This window comes from Pristis pectinata, chromosome 8 (genome assembly GCF_009764475.1).
Source record: "Pristis pectinata isolate sPriPec2 chromosome 8, sPriPec2.1.pri, whole genome shotgun sequence".
Classification (NCBI taxonomy): domain Eukaryota; kingdom Metazoa; phylum Chordata; class Chondrichthyes; order Rhinopristiformes; family Pristidae; genus Pristis; species Pristis pectinata.
This window is the reverse complement of record NC_067412.1, coordinates 30,482,816-30,500,964: the sequence shown is the minus strand read 5'-3', so window position 1 is coordinate 30,500,964 and position 18,149 is coordinate 30,482,816. Positions and strand designations below refer to the sequence as shown.

The 18,149-nt window shown below is 41.8% G+C and overlaps 1 protein-coding gene across 1 annotated transcript; it reads left to right on the top strand.

Annotated features, from left to right (window-relative positions):
- The first annotated feature begins 885 nt into the window (after positions 1-885).
- grifin (galectin-related inter-fiber protein) lies at positions 886-17,712 on the top strand. Its single transcript, XM_052021335.1, has 4 exons — positions 886-891; positions 1,598-1,686; positions 8,750-8,912; positions 17,548-17,712. Exons 1-4 carry the CDS (start codon positions 886-888, stop codon positions 17,710-17,712), a joined length of 423 nt encoding a protein of 140 aa, XP_051877295.1.
- The last annotated feature ends 437 nt before the right edge of the window (positions 17,713-18,149 follow it).

The following is an 18,149-nucleotide window of genomic DNA, read 5'->3' as shown; positions in this document are numbered from 1 at the left end:
GAGTCAACATCGAACGTTCTTAAAGCAGGTACAATTGTAAAGAAGCCTGACAAGTCCTGAATTCAGCGGCGACTCCAAGGACTAACCACTGGAGAAGTGGCAACCCCTACTTCTGGGACAAGGTAATGGGGAAAACCCCCTTGAGGACCTGGCCAGTTCACGAGTGTAAGGGTAATACCACAGCTGTGTAATAAAGTTAGTGTATGCGATAAAAGAACCAAAATAAAAGTAGTAAACTATTAAAGAGAAAAGTCCCTTTTGTCTGTTCTAATTCATTGTGAATGCTTCAAAGAGTTATAGGGTCATAGAGTCATAAAAATATACAGCACAGAAACAGTCCCTTTAGCCCAACTAGTCCACGTCAACCAAGTTGCCAACCTGAGCTTGTCCCATTTACCTGCGTTTGGCCCATATCCCTCCAAACTTTTCCTGTCCATGTACCTGTCTGAATGTCTTTTAAATGTTGTAATTGTACCTACCTGTACCACTTCCTCTGACAGCTTGCTCCACATACCCACCGCCCTCTGTATGAAAATGTGTCCCTCCAGTCGCCTTAAATCTTTCCCTCTCACCTTAAGTCTATGCCCTCTAGTTTTAGACTCCTACCCTGGGAAAAAGGCTACCTATGCCCCTCATTACTTTATATACCTCAATAAAGTCACCACTCAACCACCTATGTTCCAGGGAAAGAGCTAATCCAGTCTCTCCTTAAACCATCTAGTGCCGGTAACATCCTTATAAGTCCTTGCTGCACCCTTTCCAGTTTAGTGGCATCCTTCCTACAGCTGGACAACCAAACTTCACACAATACTCCAAGGTGATGTCATCAACTTTTTGTACAGCTGTAATGTGACTTCCCAACTCTTGTACCCAATTCCCTAACCGATGAAGGTAAGTGTGCCAAATGGCTTCTTAACCATCTTGTCTAGCTGTGAAATTTCTGAATGTGGTTTTGGTCTTCTTCATTCTCAGTGGGATAGAAATTCCATTAAGGCTGGGTGTGTAATGTAATAAGACTCTATTAGATAGTGAAGCCAGAAAGGGGCTTCTTTCTCCATCTTCTCTGCCTCTTCCTCCCCTTTTCTCTTCCCCTCTTGCTCTACCGCACCCTTCTCCTTGGCTACATGAGCTGAGCTAACATTATAGCCACGCTATGGCGGCTGTAACAGACAACTGGGAAGCGGGACCCAGCCTGTGCTCCAATTCAAGGCACCTCCAGAGCAGCATGGACTGCAGCGGTTTCGCTCGGCACTGACTGTTTGCTCAATAGCATTGCAAGTGGTAGCACTGTTGTCACTTTACCCACATTCTCCGCATTGCAGTGGATCAATGGAATTTGGCAATAAATTAAGTTCAATCCAATCTGCTCAGATCTTTCTGTGTCCTCAGGCACCACTATGCAAAATAAAAACCCAGGTGGGAGAGGTGTACAGGTTAAACACAGAGAAGTTACCAGTCACAATTGTCCTTCTGAATGTTGGAAGATAAAGATTGGCAGTCAGCCAGCCGTGTTGGAAAATGATATGTTTATTAATATGCTTATTTAAGGACAAATGGATTGTTTTAATAAAACTGCATTAATCTTTATCTTCTTGTTTGCGAGCAGTTTGAAGCTAAATGCCCTGAGGGCCTGTGTCCCGGTTGGAATGTGACAGTGAGGGGCGAACCAACCTCAGCTGCCAAAAGGTAATTGAAGAGTGTCCTGACTGCCTCAGTCATCATATGTTCTGACTGGGGACATTTCTCTTGAAGGAAGCTGGAGCTAATCTGTGTCATCATGGAACGGATTTCCTTTGTTCACATCAATAGAAATAAGGAACATTACCACAGATCTGCACAGATTTCCACCCCTGATCAGACGTTCACTGGGAGTGGGCAGGTGTGCAGACATCAAGTGAGAGCAGAAGCAAATCGGACCTTGGAACTCCTCCTACTAGTTGAGATGTCCAAATGAAACCCACCAATAAGGCTCACACATTTCACCTTTCTTTTGTTTCTCCAACTCCCTTTGTCTTTTCACCTCTGAATTTTCTCCTGTGCTTCCTCCCTCGTTACCTTTGTACTTCAGTCAGCCTCTCACTCACTGTGAATTGCACTGAAACATGTCAAAGCAATGTCATTCAATATTAACTTCCAGGGCTCTGGTTTAGGGATCTGGCAGCAACAACATCACAACTACTGATGCAAATATATTCAATGCAGAGGCAGCCTTTTCCCAGAAGTAAACACCCAATACAGGCTGATGTCACTGAGATGAATGCCAGTGTTCAGAACCCATCAGGTCTTGAGGGATAATTGCAGATGTCTTTCCCCGAATTTCCTTAGGTTTCTTTTATGGCTTTTCAAAATATTTCTCCTGCCCATGTGTACAGTTCTGCTTGTCACACTATTGGAAGGGTGTGAATGCACTGAAGATGGTGCAGAGGAAATTCACCAGGATTCCCAAGAGTCAGAGAATCATAGGTTTGTACAGCACAGAAATAGGCTTTTAGCCCATGCTGACATTTTTGCCCATATACACTTATCCCATTTGCACGCACTAGGACTATGCTCCTATGCCTTGCCTATTTAAGTATCTGTCTAAATAAATCTTAAATGTAGAAATTGTATCAGATTATGGCAGCTAGATCCAGATATGACAGCTAGTTCTAGATATCCCTCACTCTCTTAGTAAAAAGTTTACATTTCGGATCACCTTTAAAACTCTTTCCTCTCACCTTAAACCTACACTCTCTTGTTTCTGATACCCCAACTATGGGAAAAAGGTTTTGACTACCCTATCTATGCTCCTCATAATCCTATATATTTCCATCAGATGACAGAAGGTGCCTGGGATGGAACGTTTCAGTAATGAGGAGAGGAGGCTGGATAGGCTGAGTTTGTTTTCCTTGCAGCAGAGGAGGCTGAGGGAGTGGGGGGAACTATTAAGTGTACACAAAATTATGGGAGGCATGGATAGGGTAGAGAGTGAAAAACTTTTCCCCATAACGGAAACATCTGAAAAAAGGGTTAACCTAACGACAGCAATGTTTAAGAGACATTTAGACAGGCATATGAACAGGCGGGGAACGGAGGGATACGGACCATGTGCAGGCACATAGGATTTGTTTAAACTGGAATTATGGGCCGAAGGGCCTATGCCTGTACTGTACTGTTCTATGTTCTATGTTTAAGGTGGCCTTGGTTTAAGGTGAGGAGTAAAAGAGTGAGACAGTATTTGGGGAATATTCCTTCACCCCTTGCAATCTGGAACGTACTGTCTGAGAAGGTAGTGGAAAATAACAGTTGAAAGTATCTGGACAAGCTACTTGAATCACCAAGGCAGAGCAATCTACAGACCGTGCTGGTAATAGGAATAATATAAATGGGTACTTGATGGTCAGCAAGGGCAAAAGGACCTATTTCTGTGCCTATGTCCGAACTCACACCAATCCCTTTGCACCTTTTGCCCTATGCTTGCTGACACAAACTGGCTGTCAGTCTGACTTTGCCTTATTTTAAATTGCTCAACTTTGTTTTCAAATCCCTGCCAGGCCTCACTCTGTCTTAAGTCTAACTTTGTCTAGCCCTGTAACACCCCTGACATCTCGGCACCCCACCATTTCTGACTTCTTTTGCATCCTCACTTTTCCTCTCTCTATCAATGGCAGGCACACCTTCAACTCACAGCTTTAAATTCTCACCCAGAATTTCTCTTCCTCCCTATTTCCCTCAGCTCCTTTATGGTACTCACTGAAACAATTGCATTGACTGACCCAATACTTATACTTATATACTTACTACATTAAAAATTCCAAATAAATGCCATTTATTATTTTGTCAACATATGTCATTTATATGTGCTGCCATTGACACTGTTTCTTTACCAACCTGGAGAAAAAAATCTCTTAAGATGGGACTTTGTACTACAAGAGAGTCATAGAGTTGTACAGCATAGAAACAGGCCCTTTGGCCCATCATGTCTATGCCAACCATCATTCCTATCTACACTGATCCCACTTGTCTACATTAACTCCATATCCCTCTATTCCCTACACATTCAAGTAGCTGTCCAGATGTCTGAGGTTCTTAGATTTTAGATTTTTCTAGATTTTATTTACAGCGTGGTAAAAGGCCCTTCCGGCCCAACGAGTCCGCGCCGCCCATTTTAGACCCAAGTTAACCTACCCGTATGTCTTTGCAATGTGGGAGGAAACTGGAGCACCCGGAGGAAACCCACGCAGACACGGGAGAACATACAAGCTCCTTACAGACAGCGACGGGAATCGAACCCCGATCGCTGGCGCTGTAATAGCGTCGCGCTAACCGCTACACTATTATTGTGGCACCTTGAACATCTCTTTACGGGCAGACCCTTCAATCTACCAGCAATCCTTGCATTATGTTTTGTGCTACACTGTTTAAATCAGATTACTTCACTTGCCCTCAAAGTCGATGCAAACACCATAAAACAAGGGCAGTGCCTGTCTTACTGTCTGCAATGTATTATTTATCCTTTTCTCTCTGCCTGTCATTAGATGTGTTTTTTTGTATACCTCACTCTATTAAGCAGCCTTGGTCAAAGTACAGTTGTTAATTGATTAAGGTTGGTACAGCAGCATGACCTTGGAGTCAACAATATTTACATTTTGCTTAATTTACTCAACATCAAATGGCAGAGAAGCTACTACTGGAAATGTGATGCTGCTCTGGGGTGAGTATAGGAAAGACTAGAATCTTGTTCTGTTTGCAAATACACTGTGCATTGTCAAATAAATATTTGGCTGATTTGGGTAGTTTTGTTCTAACACCCATTCTAATCTGGCTAGATTTCAGAAGCTTTTTCAGGACAGTACTAGACAGTTTAAATAATGTTTTCAAAAATGATTTCATAAAACATGATAAATGGTTTGCCCTGTTATCGAAGGCACCAACCATTTTGAGTGTGTTTTCTTGCCTTCCTCCCTCATCTATAGTGGAACAAAAATGGAAAGGTGGAGCTGGTCATGTCATCAACCTCAGTAATCCAGTGTGTTCTAACAGACTGAGATTGCCACTGATGTGGGAAGACTCTGCTCTGATTACTGAAGGATTATTTTGTTCTTTCACAGTTATTGCATGAATATCCAAAATCACTGATGTTTCAAAGTGTTCCCTGCATGAATTAAACATTAACATTACAATGATAATATTGCTTCAGGAAAGTTTAAATCCACCACAAATTTATTAATTTAGATTAATGGTGAATTGAAAATAATTTTAATAAAAAAGTACTTTTCCAACTACATACAACTTGGAACCAAAACACAACAGAATAGGTGCACATCATAGTATTGTTGTTAAATTAGTGGACAGGTAACCCAGAGCCCTGGACAAATGAGTCTCATGAGACAAATGAGTTGGAATCCCAGAACAGCAGCTGGGGAATTTAAATTCAGCTAATGAAATAATCCTAATAATAATAAAAGAAAGTGTCAGTAGTGTTGACTGTTAAACCACTCAACTGTTTTATAAACTTAACTGGTTTTCACTAATGTCCATCAAGAGAGGAGATCTTGCCTGGATAGTCTGTATGTGAGGCCAGACCCACAATAATGTAGTTAATTCCAAAATGACTCAAGAAGTCATTCCATTGCACCAAAGCACTACAACCACACAGATAACTGCAAATTAGAATAGCTTTCATCACCATCTTCTTAAGAAATTACCTTGACAGTTACACCCACTTCTAACAAGTGAATATTTAAAAAAATTGGTTACCATATCTATATGATAAATGTTGCATTTTCTTTTAGTCTCAATATTTCTCCAATATAAACTCATTCTGCTCAATTTTCCTCACAGCCCTTACAACCCAGGAATTCTCAAAGAGTTACTAAAAACCAGCTGCCAACAATTGCAGGTCTCTTTCCTTTTACTAGATTCTTTATAATAATCCCCAAGTGTGGGTGGTTTTAATTTAGGATAGGGTACGACCAACATCTGGTTATGGGCTAGGAAGGTCAATAGCAGAATGTGTCATTGGATGCAAGAGGAATTAGATTAAAAGTGGAGATAGCCAAGGGGAAGAAAATAAAAAGAAATTGAAAACCAATAATTGCAGATGCTGCAAATCTTAAAAAAAACAGTAAATGCTGGAAACACCCAGCAGGTCAGGCAGTAGCTGTGGAAAGAGAAACAGAGATGTTTTCTCTTTTCCTTAACTGAAGTTTCCCCTCTACAACAGCTGACAGAGCCCTGGACTGCAACTCATCTATTTCTTGCACCACTGCTCTGACCTCATCTCTTCTCAACCAGAGCAAGGATAGAATATCCCTGATCCTCACCTTCCACCACACCAGCTTCCACATCCAAAGGATTATCCTTCACAATTTCCATCAACTCTAACAAGATTCCACAACCAGACACATCTTTCCCTCCCCTTTCAACACTTTGAAGGGACAATTACCTTCGTGGCTCCTCTTCCATCTCCAATAGCTCCTTCTCAGAGCATGTTGCCATACAACCATTGCACTTTACCTCGTCCCTTCCCACCATCCACGGATCCAAACAGTCCTTCCAAGTGAAGCAGTAATTCACTTGTACATCATGCAATCTGGAATATTGCATTTTGTGCTCACAACGTGATCTCCTCTACATTGAAGAAACCAAACACAGATTGGTTGACCCCTCGTCGTAGGGGTGATCCTGAGCTTCCAGTTGCCTTAATTCTCCATTCTGTCCCAACCTGACCTATCTCTCTGTAGCCACCTGCACTGATCCAACAAGGCCCAACATATGCTTGAGGAACAACACCTCATCTTCTGTCTGGGCAATTTGCAGCCTTTTGGACTCAAAAGCCAATTCAAAGATTAGCTTTTTCTGTTTTTATCAGAATTGGCCAATTCTGTGGTAACGTTCTCCATCTGTAATAGTAATTTTGTTGATGTCTCTCCCGGACACTGCTTGACCTGCTGAGCACACTTCCAGCATTCTCGTTTTGGTTTCAGTTTCAGCAACAGCTCTGCCCTGCATTTTCAGTTTTAATGCCCATTCATTTGTCTTCTCTCTCTCTAAATGCCCTCATTAATCTGTTAACCATCTGGCACTGTAAACATTGGAATCAGCTGGACAACCTTGGCTTCAGCCCATTGGAGATATCCCCTTTTGCCTATCCCTCCCTCCCTTACCTTCTTTGCATCTTAAAATTAACTTAGTTTCTCATTTTGCCAGTTCTGATGAAGGATTTTTCATCTGTAACATCAGCTTTGATTCTCTTCCCACATATTCCTGTCCTGCTGAGTGTTTCTTGCATTTTGTTTTTATTTAAATACATGTGGGAGCTGGGCAGCAGGGTGGGGAAGCACTCCTATTCTTCCTGGTCCATACCTAAAGTTGCTCTAACTTCTATTGAGCTGGGAAATCCAGCCACAGAGGATTAAAAGTATGACAGATTAAATATGGTTCTCCCAGTCTCATTATATTATTCATCTCTAGCTTCGGAAGAGAATTAGGTATCCATATCCTTTAAACTTAACATGAGTGTTTGGACTCAGTATTGAGATTTAAAGCATTTTTGGAATTCACTGATCTCCAATGTTGTGTTAACTTCAAACGGGCCCCCGAGGACACAGATTAACCTTCTGGTCAGGAATAGCCTGAAATACAACTTAATGCTTCCAGGAAGTAAATATTGATAGTGAAATTTATTCAAAAATAGTGCATCAAGTGTAAAATGACCTGCAGACCCATCCACAAAAAATTTGATGATTTTAAGTTATTCTTTGGGAGAAGATTAATCCTGCAGCACAGACTATTGGTAGCATATGTCGTCAGTACATATTTTGTTGGTTTACTATTGAACTGTTATAATTCACATGCTCTCAAGATCTATTCTCCATGATGAAGCTTCTCAAGCACTTGTCACAGTGGTTTACTTTTGGAGGCCATCATTTTACATGTGCAGTTCTCACAAAGCTTCGAAGGGGATGACCAATTAATCATCTTCTGTTGATGCAAGAAAAAGTTGTGGCTAGGGTGCTGGCCAAACTTCCTGTTGGTTTCTAAGTGGCATTGATTTACCTTTAATGTGCACCTTGGGCATTAACTGCTAAAACCGTGACAGATGGGTCCCAGTTTAACATTTCATACAAAGGATGGCAAATCTAAAAATTAAGCACTCTCTCAGTGTTATGTCATTGACGCATTCACTGAAATTCCTTATATTGTGACATAAAAGCAAGAGTGCTACCAACTGTGCCAAGTTTTCTCTTAAACTGAGAGGTGACGTATGTGGTAATGTAATCATTAACTTCATCAGTTATGTATTCTGTCTACTAAAGCCGATTTATACCTTAAGCGTTGAATTCCTCAAAAGCTTGATGAAATTATGTAGTGAGAATATGGACTATCCATACTGTGTAAATCTATAATTCACACTGTCTGAGGTATTCTTGGAGGACCACAACTGCTTCATGCCCATGAATCATAAAAGGACACACCAGCCATGATTGTCTATCTCAAACACTTCAGTGGTAGATATTGGGTCAGCTTTGAGGTGTTGTCTCTGAAATAAATATTTTATATGGCCTAAGGTATTGGCCTTGAGTGGTGGTAGATTACTCAAAGCCAATAGTATAACAATCAATGTCCATGGAAAAATATGAGATGGGAATCAAGGAAAGAGAAAAATTACATGGTTTGTCCTTTGTGAAAGATTAACCTGGACAATCACCTTAGACAATAATGTATAGAATTAAATACAATCTAACTATGGTTTCTTTGCTAATAGGTTTGAAATCAATTTTCTGTGTGACAAAAGTGAAGAAATAGCATTTCATTTTAACCCACGCTTTACCGAATCAATGCTTGTGTGTAATTCTTACCTTGCAAACAAGTGGGGTAAGGAGGAACGGTGCACGACATGTCCACTCGAGGTTGAAGGACCATTCCAGGTAATCATCCACTGGGCATTCAGTGCACAATTTGAAAATAGCACTCTTTTGGTGGGGGTCTAAAATTCGTAACACCTTTTTCAAGGGAAGACAGGTCCCTGAAAACATAGATATTATCCAAGGCTGAATCTATCAAAGGAATTATCCTGATTAATCTTCCCCTATAGCTAGGTTCTGTGCCCATTCTTTGCTGCTCTCTCAAGTTGCACTTAATAGTGCACAACCTCAGCTCATGAGAGTCAACCCTGTACAGTTGTTGACAGCCATGAATCTGGGGAGTTCTAGGCTTTGATCCTTAGTTTGTGTTGAGTTAATCAGAATAGTCATAGAACTATACCATGGAAATAATTCACACAATCAGGTTAGCTCCAGCATCAGTCCTAATTCCTTGTGCTTACTCTATTTCCATGGCTCTTTATTTCTTTTTCTTCAACTTTGTGACTAACCTACCCTTAAATATTGACATGGGCCCTGAGTTTCCACAATAGCCATTGTACCATTGTTGTAACCGAAGGTTATGACCTTAACCAGCATAGGGAGTTTGGGCGTAAGTTTCTTTAAAATGTTAGCCATTGGCACCCGTTTCCCATGCATAAGTAGTACATAGAAGCAACTTAGCCCAGGTTAGGTTATGCTTGCAATTACTTTTAGTTGAAATCATACCCATAAGGAAATTGGCCTTACTGCCATGGACATTTAGCTGGCTTCATTCACATAACTCATCACGTCACAAGTCATTTACCGCACAGTCACAAAAAATGAAGTACACATCATGCTGAGATTGGCGATGAGACATCCATTAAAGTTTCTCCATTCTGACCTCTGAGTTTTGTGCACGGCATTTGTAAGACTGAGTTTTCAGAATACTTGAAACCTCATCTTTGGTGGTTCTTTTATATCATGCACATCAGAGCCAATGCTGCAATCTCTGCCTCACTAATCACCCTGCATTAGACTGAATCAAGGCTGATCATTGCAGATCACACTCACACTCACAGCAGATCATCATGTCCCTTCTCGACTGTCGATCATCGTGTCCCTTCTCGACTGTCTTCTTGACTGTCTCTGCAGAATACAGCTATACTGTGACCACCATAGGGAACGTTTCTTTAAGGTCTGAACCTCTTCCCAGTGATCAGCATAGCAAATTAGATCTTTAAATGTAGCTCCCGTCAGGATCTATGCAAGTCCCATTTTAGTGAACAATTCTGCATATAAACTGCCCTTACTTTGTTTCAAATGTATGCTTGGCCAATTTCATGATTTATTTTTGTGGGGGATCCAACTGGGCCTTACTGCTATAGATAGCACATGTTTACTGCACCAAAAAAGGGAAAAATCCAATTTCTAGGCAGATATCTTGCGCATGAAGTGATACCAGTTCAAATACATAGAACATAAGAACAGAGTACAGTACAGAACAGGAACAGGCCCTTCAGTTCACGAGGTCTGTGCCAACCATGATGGCAAGCCAAACTAGTCCCATCTGCCTGCACGTGGTCTATATCCCTCCATTCCCTGCCTGTTCATGTGCCTGTTTAAATGCCTCTTAAACATTGCTGTTGTATCTGCTTCTAATACTTCTCCTGGCAGGGTGTTCAAGGCACCTACCATTTTCTGTGTAAAAAAAAACTTGCCTCGTAAATCTCCTTTAAACTTTCCCCCCTCACCTTAAAGCTATGTCCTCTAGTATTTGACATTTCAACCCTGGGAAAAAAAACTGTGACATTTTATCCATGCCTCTCATGAATTTAGATACCTCTGTCAGGTCTCCCCATAGCCTCTGACACTTTAGAGAAAATAATCCAAGTTTGCCCAACCTCTCCTTATAGCTAATACTCTCTAATCCAGGCAACATCCTGGTGAACCTCTTCTGCACCTGTCCCAAAGTCTCCACATCCTTCCCGTAATGTAGCAACCAGAAATGCACACGATACTCCAAATGTGGCCTAACCAAAGTTTTATGCAGCTGCAACTTGACTTCATGACTTATATACTTAACACCCTGACGAATGAAGGCAAGTATGCCATATACCTTCTTTCAGGGAGCTACGGACAAAATCCTCAGTTCAGCAGTTCTCTTAAGGGTCCTGCCATTTACTGTATATTTTCCTCTTATATTTGACATCACAAAATGCACTTGTCTGGATTAAATTCCATCTGCCATTTCTCTGCCCACACTTCCAGCTGGTCTATGTCCTGCTTTATCCTTTGACAACCTTCCTCTCTATCCACAACTCCACCAATTTCTGTATCATCTGCAAACTTACTAATAGATCACAAACAACAGAAGTCCCTCTTTTTGATCCTTGTGGAACACCACTGGTCACAGACCTCCAGTCAGAATAACACAGCTCCACCACTATCCTCTGACTTCTATGGCCAAACCAATTTTGAATCCAATCTACCACGTCTCCATGGATCCCATTTGCCTTAATTTTCTGGATCAGTCTGCCATGAGGGACCTTGTAGAAAGATTTACTCATGTCCATGTATACATATCCACTGCCCTACTCTCATCAATCATCTTTGTCACCTCCTCAAAAATCTCAGTCAAGTTTGTAAGACATGACCTGCCCCGCACAAAGCCATGCTGTCATTAACAAGTCCATGCTTTTCCAGATGGTATTGCATTCTACATCTGGTATATTTGCATACTAAACATAGAACATAGAACATAATACATTACAGTACAGTACAGGCCCTTCGGCCCGCAATGTTGTGCCGACATTTTATCCTGCTCTAATATCTATCTAACCCTTCCCTCCCACATAGCCCTCCATTTCTCTATCATTCATGTGGCTAAGAGTCTCTGAAATGTCGGTAATGTATCTGTCCCCACAACCTCTGCTGGCAGTGCGTTCCACGCACCCACCACTCTCTGCGTAAAAAACTTACCCCTGACATCCCCCTTATACCTTCCTCCAATCACCTTAAAATTATGCCCCTTCACGTTAGTCATTTTCGCCCTGGGAAAAGGTCTCTGACTGTCCACTTGATCTATGCTTCTTATCATCTTGTACACCGCTATCCAGTCACCTCTCATCCTCCTTCTCTCCAAAGAGAAAAGCCTTAGCTCATTCAACCTATCCTCATAAGACATGCTCTCCAATCCAGGCAGCATCCTCTGCACCCTCTCTAAAGCTTCCACATCCTTCCTATAATGAGGCGACCAGAACTGAACACAATACTCAAGTGTGGTCTAACCAGATTTCTATAGAGCTGCAACATTACCTCGCAGCTCTTGAACATATTGAAGCTGCATCCATGCAGAAGCAGTGCAGCCTCTGTGAAGAAATCAGTCTGCACTCAAGCACTGAAGGAGAGTCAGGGATGCTGGAGAGGTTTGTTTTCCCATCCTCCTTCTGTTTGATCCATTCAAGGAATTCCCCAAGCTGATCAAAACTACCAGAACCAAATGCAGTCACAGGCCAGCTGTGCCTTCAGCGAACTTTGAAAGTGTCGTTTCTCATCATAGGGATATGAATTTTTCACAGGAATGTCTGTAACACAGCTGGTAGAGATAAGAGGGGCAGACTGCTGGACAATTTTGACAGCAGCAGAAGGGCTCGAGCACCGTATTATCTTAACAAAGAAGCTAAAAATTGTAGTCTTAGACAATTACACAATGGCAGACTTCGAAAGTCGAACCATGGCTCCTTGAAGCACCTGAGCTGTCTGTGGACATGCTGTGGAAGGTTGCGCCTGGTGGGCTGCTGCCTTCTGCCATGCTGATTTATTTTCCTAGCTGTTTTTCCTCTTCCTCATTAGTGGGAAAGAGAAGTATTTCCCTGGAAAACATAAATTATACTTCTGCTCTACTGGTACATCATATTGTTCACCTTTGGAACTTGCCCTTTTATAGTCAATTTACTACTACAAAAAGAAAACAAGAACAGTTTTTATTGCCTCTATGAAACTGGAGGTGCAATTAATATAACATTATAGACAACTATACTCAAAGGACCCTGCATCCCTTATGAACTAGCTAAAGTTCATTTTCTAATACCCTTACCAAGATGTGTAGATCCCACCTGAAGCATCTAAGTGCATTTTCTTCTATAATTAATTTTTTACTACTTGGAGCAACTGTTTGAGAATCTGCCACTTATGCTTCTGAAACATCAAATCACTTTCATAGTATAGAGGATCAAATGGTCAGCTGCCAATACCTTTGTACATTGTGGAGGGGGCTTCGTGTTATTGGAAATGGTCACCACATGAATTGTGATGGGTGCCCAGCCAAACTTTAACTGTGCTATGGAGAAAGGAAAAGCTTGCATTTATACAGCAGTTTGTTCAGCCCTGTGTCGTTTCACATCTAATGGATCACTTTTGAGTGGCAGTGCCTGTTGCTGAACTGACAATTATGGTAACCAATCTTCGTTTAGGAAGGATTAACAAATTGCAGACCTGAAGGAGTGTTTAATCCCCTTGGTAATGTTTGTTGCAGAAGGAATATTGTCCAGGAGACCCGAAGAAATCTTTGTTTTTTTCAGAATTGTATTGTGGGATCCCAGTAGTACATCGAGACAGGGCTTTGGTTTAGTATTGTAGATTTTCAGTTAGTTGAGTAGCTATAATGCAGACATTATGGATTAATCACACATTATAGAAATGATCGACACCGAAGAAAATAGTGTTGTTTCTGTAACTATAGCCTATTCACAATATCATGTTATGCCCAGGTGAAATGCAGTGCCATGATTCTAATAGCACCAATCCCACTTCATACTGTACAAAGGTGTTGGCATAGACTGCTTTCAAGCTCTGGAGGAGGACCTAAGGCAAATGAAATATTGAAATTGACAGATGTTTTTGTTGTAATAAAATGGTAACTAAAGACACATCATCATCCAATGGATTATTGTCTTGCAAATAGCATGGATCAGTTGCACACCAGACTTCATACTTCAAAGTGTCAAATGTAAAGACATTGAAAAAGGCGAGCCAATGGTCAACGTGGAGCCTGAGATTTACAGGCAATTACAATTACCCTATCTGTAACCCCTACTGTTTATAAATAGATTTGCTTATGAAAGCAGTGGTCATAAAATTACAGATTGGCATCTCCAGACAGTGAGGGGTTTAGATGGGGTGGAGTTTGTTAGGTGTGTTCAGGAAGGGTTCTTGACACAGTATGTAGATAGACCTACAAGAGGAGAGGCTGTGCTTGATTTGATATTGGGAAATGAACCTGGTCGGGTGTCAGATCTCTCAGTGGGTGAACATTTTGGTGATAGTGATCATAATTCTATCTCCTTTGCATTAGCACTGGAGAGGGATAGGAACAGACAGGCTAGAAAGGTGTTTACTTGGACTAAAGGGAATAATGAGGCTCTCAGGCAGGAAATTGGAAGATTAAATTGGGAACAGATGTTCTCTGGGAAAAGTACGGAAGATATGTGGCAAATATTCGGGGGTATTTGTGTGGAGTTCTGCACAGACATGTTCCGATGAGACAGGGGAGTCGTGATAGGATACAGGAACCGTGGTGTACGAAGGCTATAATAAATCTTGTCAAAAGGAAAAGAAAAGCATACAAAAGGTACAGAGAGCTAGGTAATGTTAGAGATCTGGGGGAGTACAAGGCTAAAAGGAAGGAACTTAAGAAAGAGATTAGGAGAGCCAGAAGGGGACATGAGAAGGCCTTGGCGGGCAGGATTAAGGAAAACCCCAAGGCGTTCTACAAGTATGTGAAGAGCAAGAGGATGAGATGCGAAAGGATAGGGCCTATCCAGTGCAGCAGTGGGAAAAGTGTGTATGGATCCGGAAGAAATAGCGGAGGTACTTAATGAATACTTTACATCAGTATTCACCATGGAAAAAGATCTGGGGGACTGTAGTGGGGACTTGCAGTGGCCTGAAAAGCTTGAGCATGTCGATATTAGAAAAGAGGTGGTGCTGAAACTTTTGGAAAGCATCAAGTTAGATAAGTCGCCGGGACCGGATGAGATGTACCCCAGGTTGCTGTGGGAGGCAAGGGAGGAGATTGTGGAGCCTCTGATGATGATCTTTTCGTCGTCAATGGAGACGGGAGAGGTTCCGGAAGATTGGAGGGTTGAGGATGTTGTGCCCTTATTCAAGAAAGGGAGTAGTGATAGCTCAGGAAATTATAGACCAGTGAGTCTTACCTCAGTGGTTGGTAAGCTGATGGAGAAGATCCTGAGAGGCAGGATTTATGAGCATTTGGAGAGGTATAATATGATTAGGAATAGTCAGCATGGCTTTGTCAAGGGCAGGTCCTGTCTTATGAGTCTGATTGAATTTTTTGAGGACGTGACTAAGCACATCGATGATCGGAGTAGCAGTAGTATGGATTTCAGCAAGGTGTTTGATAAGGTAACCCATGCGAGGCTTATGGAGAAGGTGAGGAGACGTGGGATCCAAGGGGACATTGCAGTGTGGATCTAGAACTGGCTGGCCCACAGAAGGCAAAGAGTGGTTGTTGAAGGGTCGTATTCTGAGTGGAGGTCCGTGACCAGTGGTGTACCTCAGGGATCTGTACTGGGACCCTTATTCTTTGTGATTTTTATAAATGACCTGGATGAGGAAGTGGAGTGGTGGGTTAGTAAGTTTGCGGATGACACGAAGGTTGGGGGTGTTGTGGATAGTTTGGAGGGCTGTCAGAGGTTACAGAGGGACATACATAGGATGCAGGGTTGGGCTGAGAAGTGGCAGATGCAGTTCAACCCAGATAAGTGTGAAGTGGTTCATTTTGGTAGGTCAAATATGTTGGCGGAATTTAGTATTAATGGTAGGACTCTTGGCAGTGTGGAGGATCAGAGGGATCTTGGGGTCCAAGTCCATAGGATGCTCAAAGCGGCTGTGCGGGTTGACTCTGTGGTTAAGAAGGCATATGATGTATTGTCCTTCATCAATCGGGGGATTGAATTTAGGAGCCGTGAGGTATTGTTGCAGCTATATAGGTCCCTGGTCAGACCCCACTTGGAGTATTGTGCTCAGTTCTGGTCGCCTCACTACAGGAAAGATGTGGAAGCCATGGAGAGGGTGCAGAGGAGATTTACAATGATGCTGCCTGGAATGCGGAGCATGCCTTATGAAAGCAGGTTGAGGGAACTTGGCCTTTTCTCCTTGGAGAGACAGAGGATGAGGGGGGACCTGATAGAAGTGTATAAGTTGATGAGAGGTATTGATAGGGTAGATAGTCAGAGGCTTTTCCCCAGGGCTGAATTGGTGGCCACGAGAGGACATAGGTTTAAGGTGCTGGGGAGTAGATATACAGGAGATGACAGGGGTAAGTTTTTTACTCAGAGAGAGGTGAGTGGGTGGAATGGCCTGCCGGAAACAGTGGTGGAGGCGGATATGATAGGGTCTTTCAAGAGACTGTTAGATAGGTACATGGAGCTGAGTAAAATAGAGGGCTATGGGTAAGCCTAGTAATTTCTAGGGTAGGGACATGTTCGGCACAGCTTTGTGGGCCGAAGAGCCTGAATTGTGCTGTAGTTTTTCTATGTTCTATAACTACAGAGCCAAGCTCTACAATCCCTGTGAACAACACCATGGGAGATCCAGTGGTTGACACGGAAAATGGCTTCATGTTAATTAAAGCAAATTGTTTTGTTCAAAGCTGTGCCACATTTTATAGAAAGCAAAGGTGAGGACTAAATTGGATACAATGCTAAACTACTCATTATCCTGATAATAGTACAATCAAGTGAGGAACCTTATTTCTCACACAGAAACTGTTTGAAATGTATGATAGGTTCATTTGCATCTGAAAAAGATAGGATACAATGCAGCCAACTAAAAGGACCAATACAGGTTCAATTCAAACAAATGGGGAAATAACAAAAACATTTGAAGGGTTCAGATATGTTTCGATTTCCAACATTCCTATTTTCTCTTCCTGTCATTAAATACAGTCCATTCAGCTCAACCCTGTCTTTTTCAGCTCCAATTTTTACTCACGCCAGGGAGAGATCCCCTCCAGACAGCTGAATGTGAAGCCCAAGCTGTTTTAACTGCCAGTCCTCATTAACATTTACCTGCATTGCCTCCCACACAGGACCTACAAGAGTGACAACATGGTCAATGTGAAGGGGCAGAAGTGAAATTGGGAACTGACACATTCAGGGATCCAAGTGAACGATCAATAAAGTTACCTCCAGTGCAGGGGTGGGAGGGGGGTGGAAGTTGAAAGGAGATGTTGGTGCTGCGAGGGAGTTCCAAGGACTCCATGTGGGGACTTCACAAAGTACTTCTTTTCCTATTGGCGCACAAGGGCTTTAGCCACTTCTTGCTGCTCTATTGACTCCTACCCTTGTCAGTTCATGCTCTTGAGTCTGGCCCAGTGCAGCCTTCCAAATTCTTTTAAAGTTCTGCAAACATCAATGGCACTGTGCAGCCGTGTTTTTTCAATATAAAGTAGGCCTGCATCTGCCTGGGGTGGGAAGCAATCTCGTACTTCATTTTTGCCTAGGTAAAATAGTAGAACATAGAAATTCACTGAGAATGTGAGTAGTCTCCTGATCTCCCTTTTATGAAACATCAAGTCAAAATACAGCCTTTAGCTTTTAAAGGGTAAATTCAGCAAGGCTACACTTTGAAATTAAACCAGTATAATTTTCATGGGTTCAAAGAGTTCACCTACTTTATTCTGTTCTTACAACAGGTAGAAATTTATTCGGATGAAGAACATTTCCATGTTTTGCTTGATGGAACTGCAGTTTGTCAGTTCAAACATCGAGTGGAGAATCTTAACTCCATCACCAAATTACAAATTCTGAATGATATCAAAATTTCATCAGTGGAAATCGCCAAAAATATCTATATGTGATGTTGTGAAAAAACCTAGTGCTCTGAGTCCTCTCATCTTTGGAAGAATGGACATATAGAATGGAGCTTGGTGGAAGTTTATGCTGGCAACCTTAATGAAGACCAAAATCAAATTACTGATCCATTACCACAGTGACCATTTCAGAAGGTCAAGAAACTTCAATGATTCATGAACTTCTGATGGAATTCCCACATTTGATGTGACAACTCATTACCATCAGTATTAGAAAATTATTAATTGAATAATGAATAAATTGCTTTGAATAAAATGGCTTTAAGAGAAAAATGTCTTCTAACTAGCTAAAAAGAATAAAACTCCAACAAATGCTGAACAGAATTATGGATATGTTTATGAATGGGATGGAAGTAAGGTAATTGATGAAGAAGCTGTAATTTGGGCTTAGGACACTACTTTGAGTAGTAAATGGGGGCAGAGAT

Bases quoted from the DNA above. Each gene is read 5' to 3' on its own strand.
- grifin (XM_052021335.1), top strand. The intron at 1,687-8,749 runs GTAATTGAAGAG...CTTTGCTAATAG, and splicing joins CCAACCTCAGCTGCCAAAAG to GTTTGAAATCAATTTTCTGT. The intron at 8,913-17,547 runs GTAATCATCCAC...TTCTTACAACAG, and splicing joins AGGTTGAAGGACCATTCCAG to GTAGAAATTTATTCGGATGA.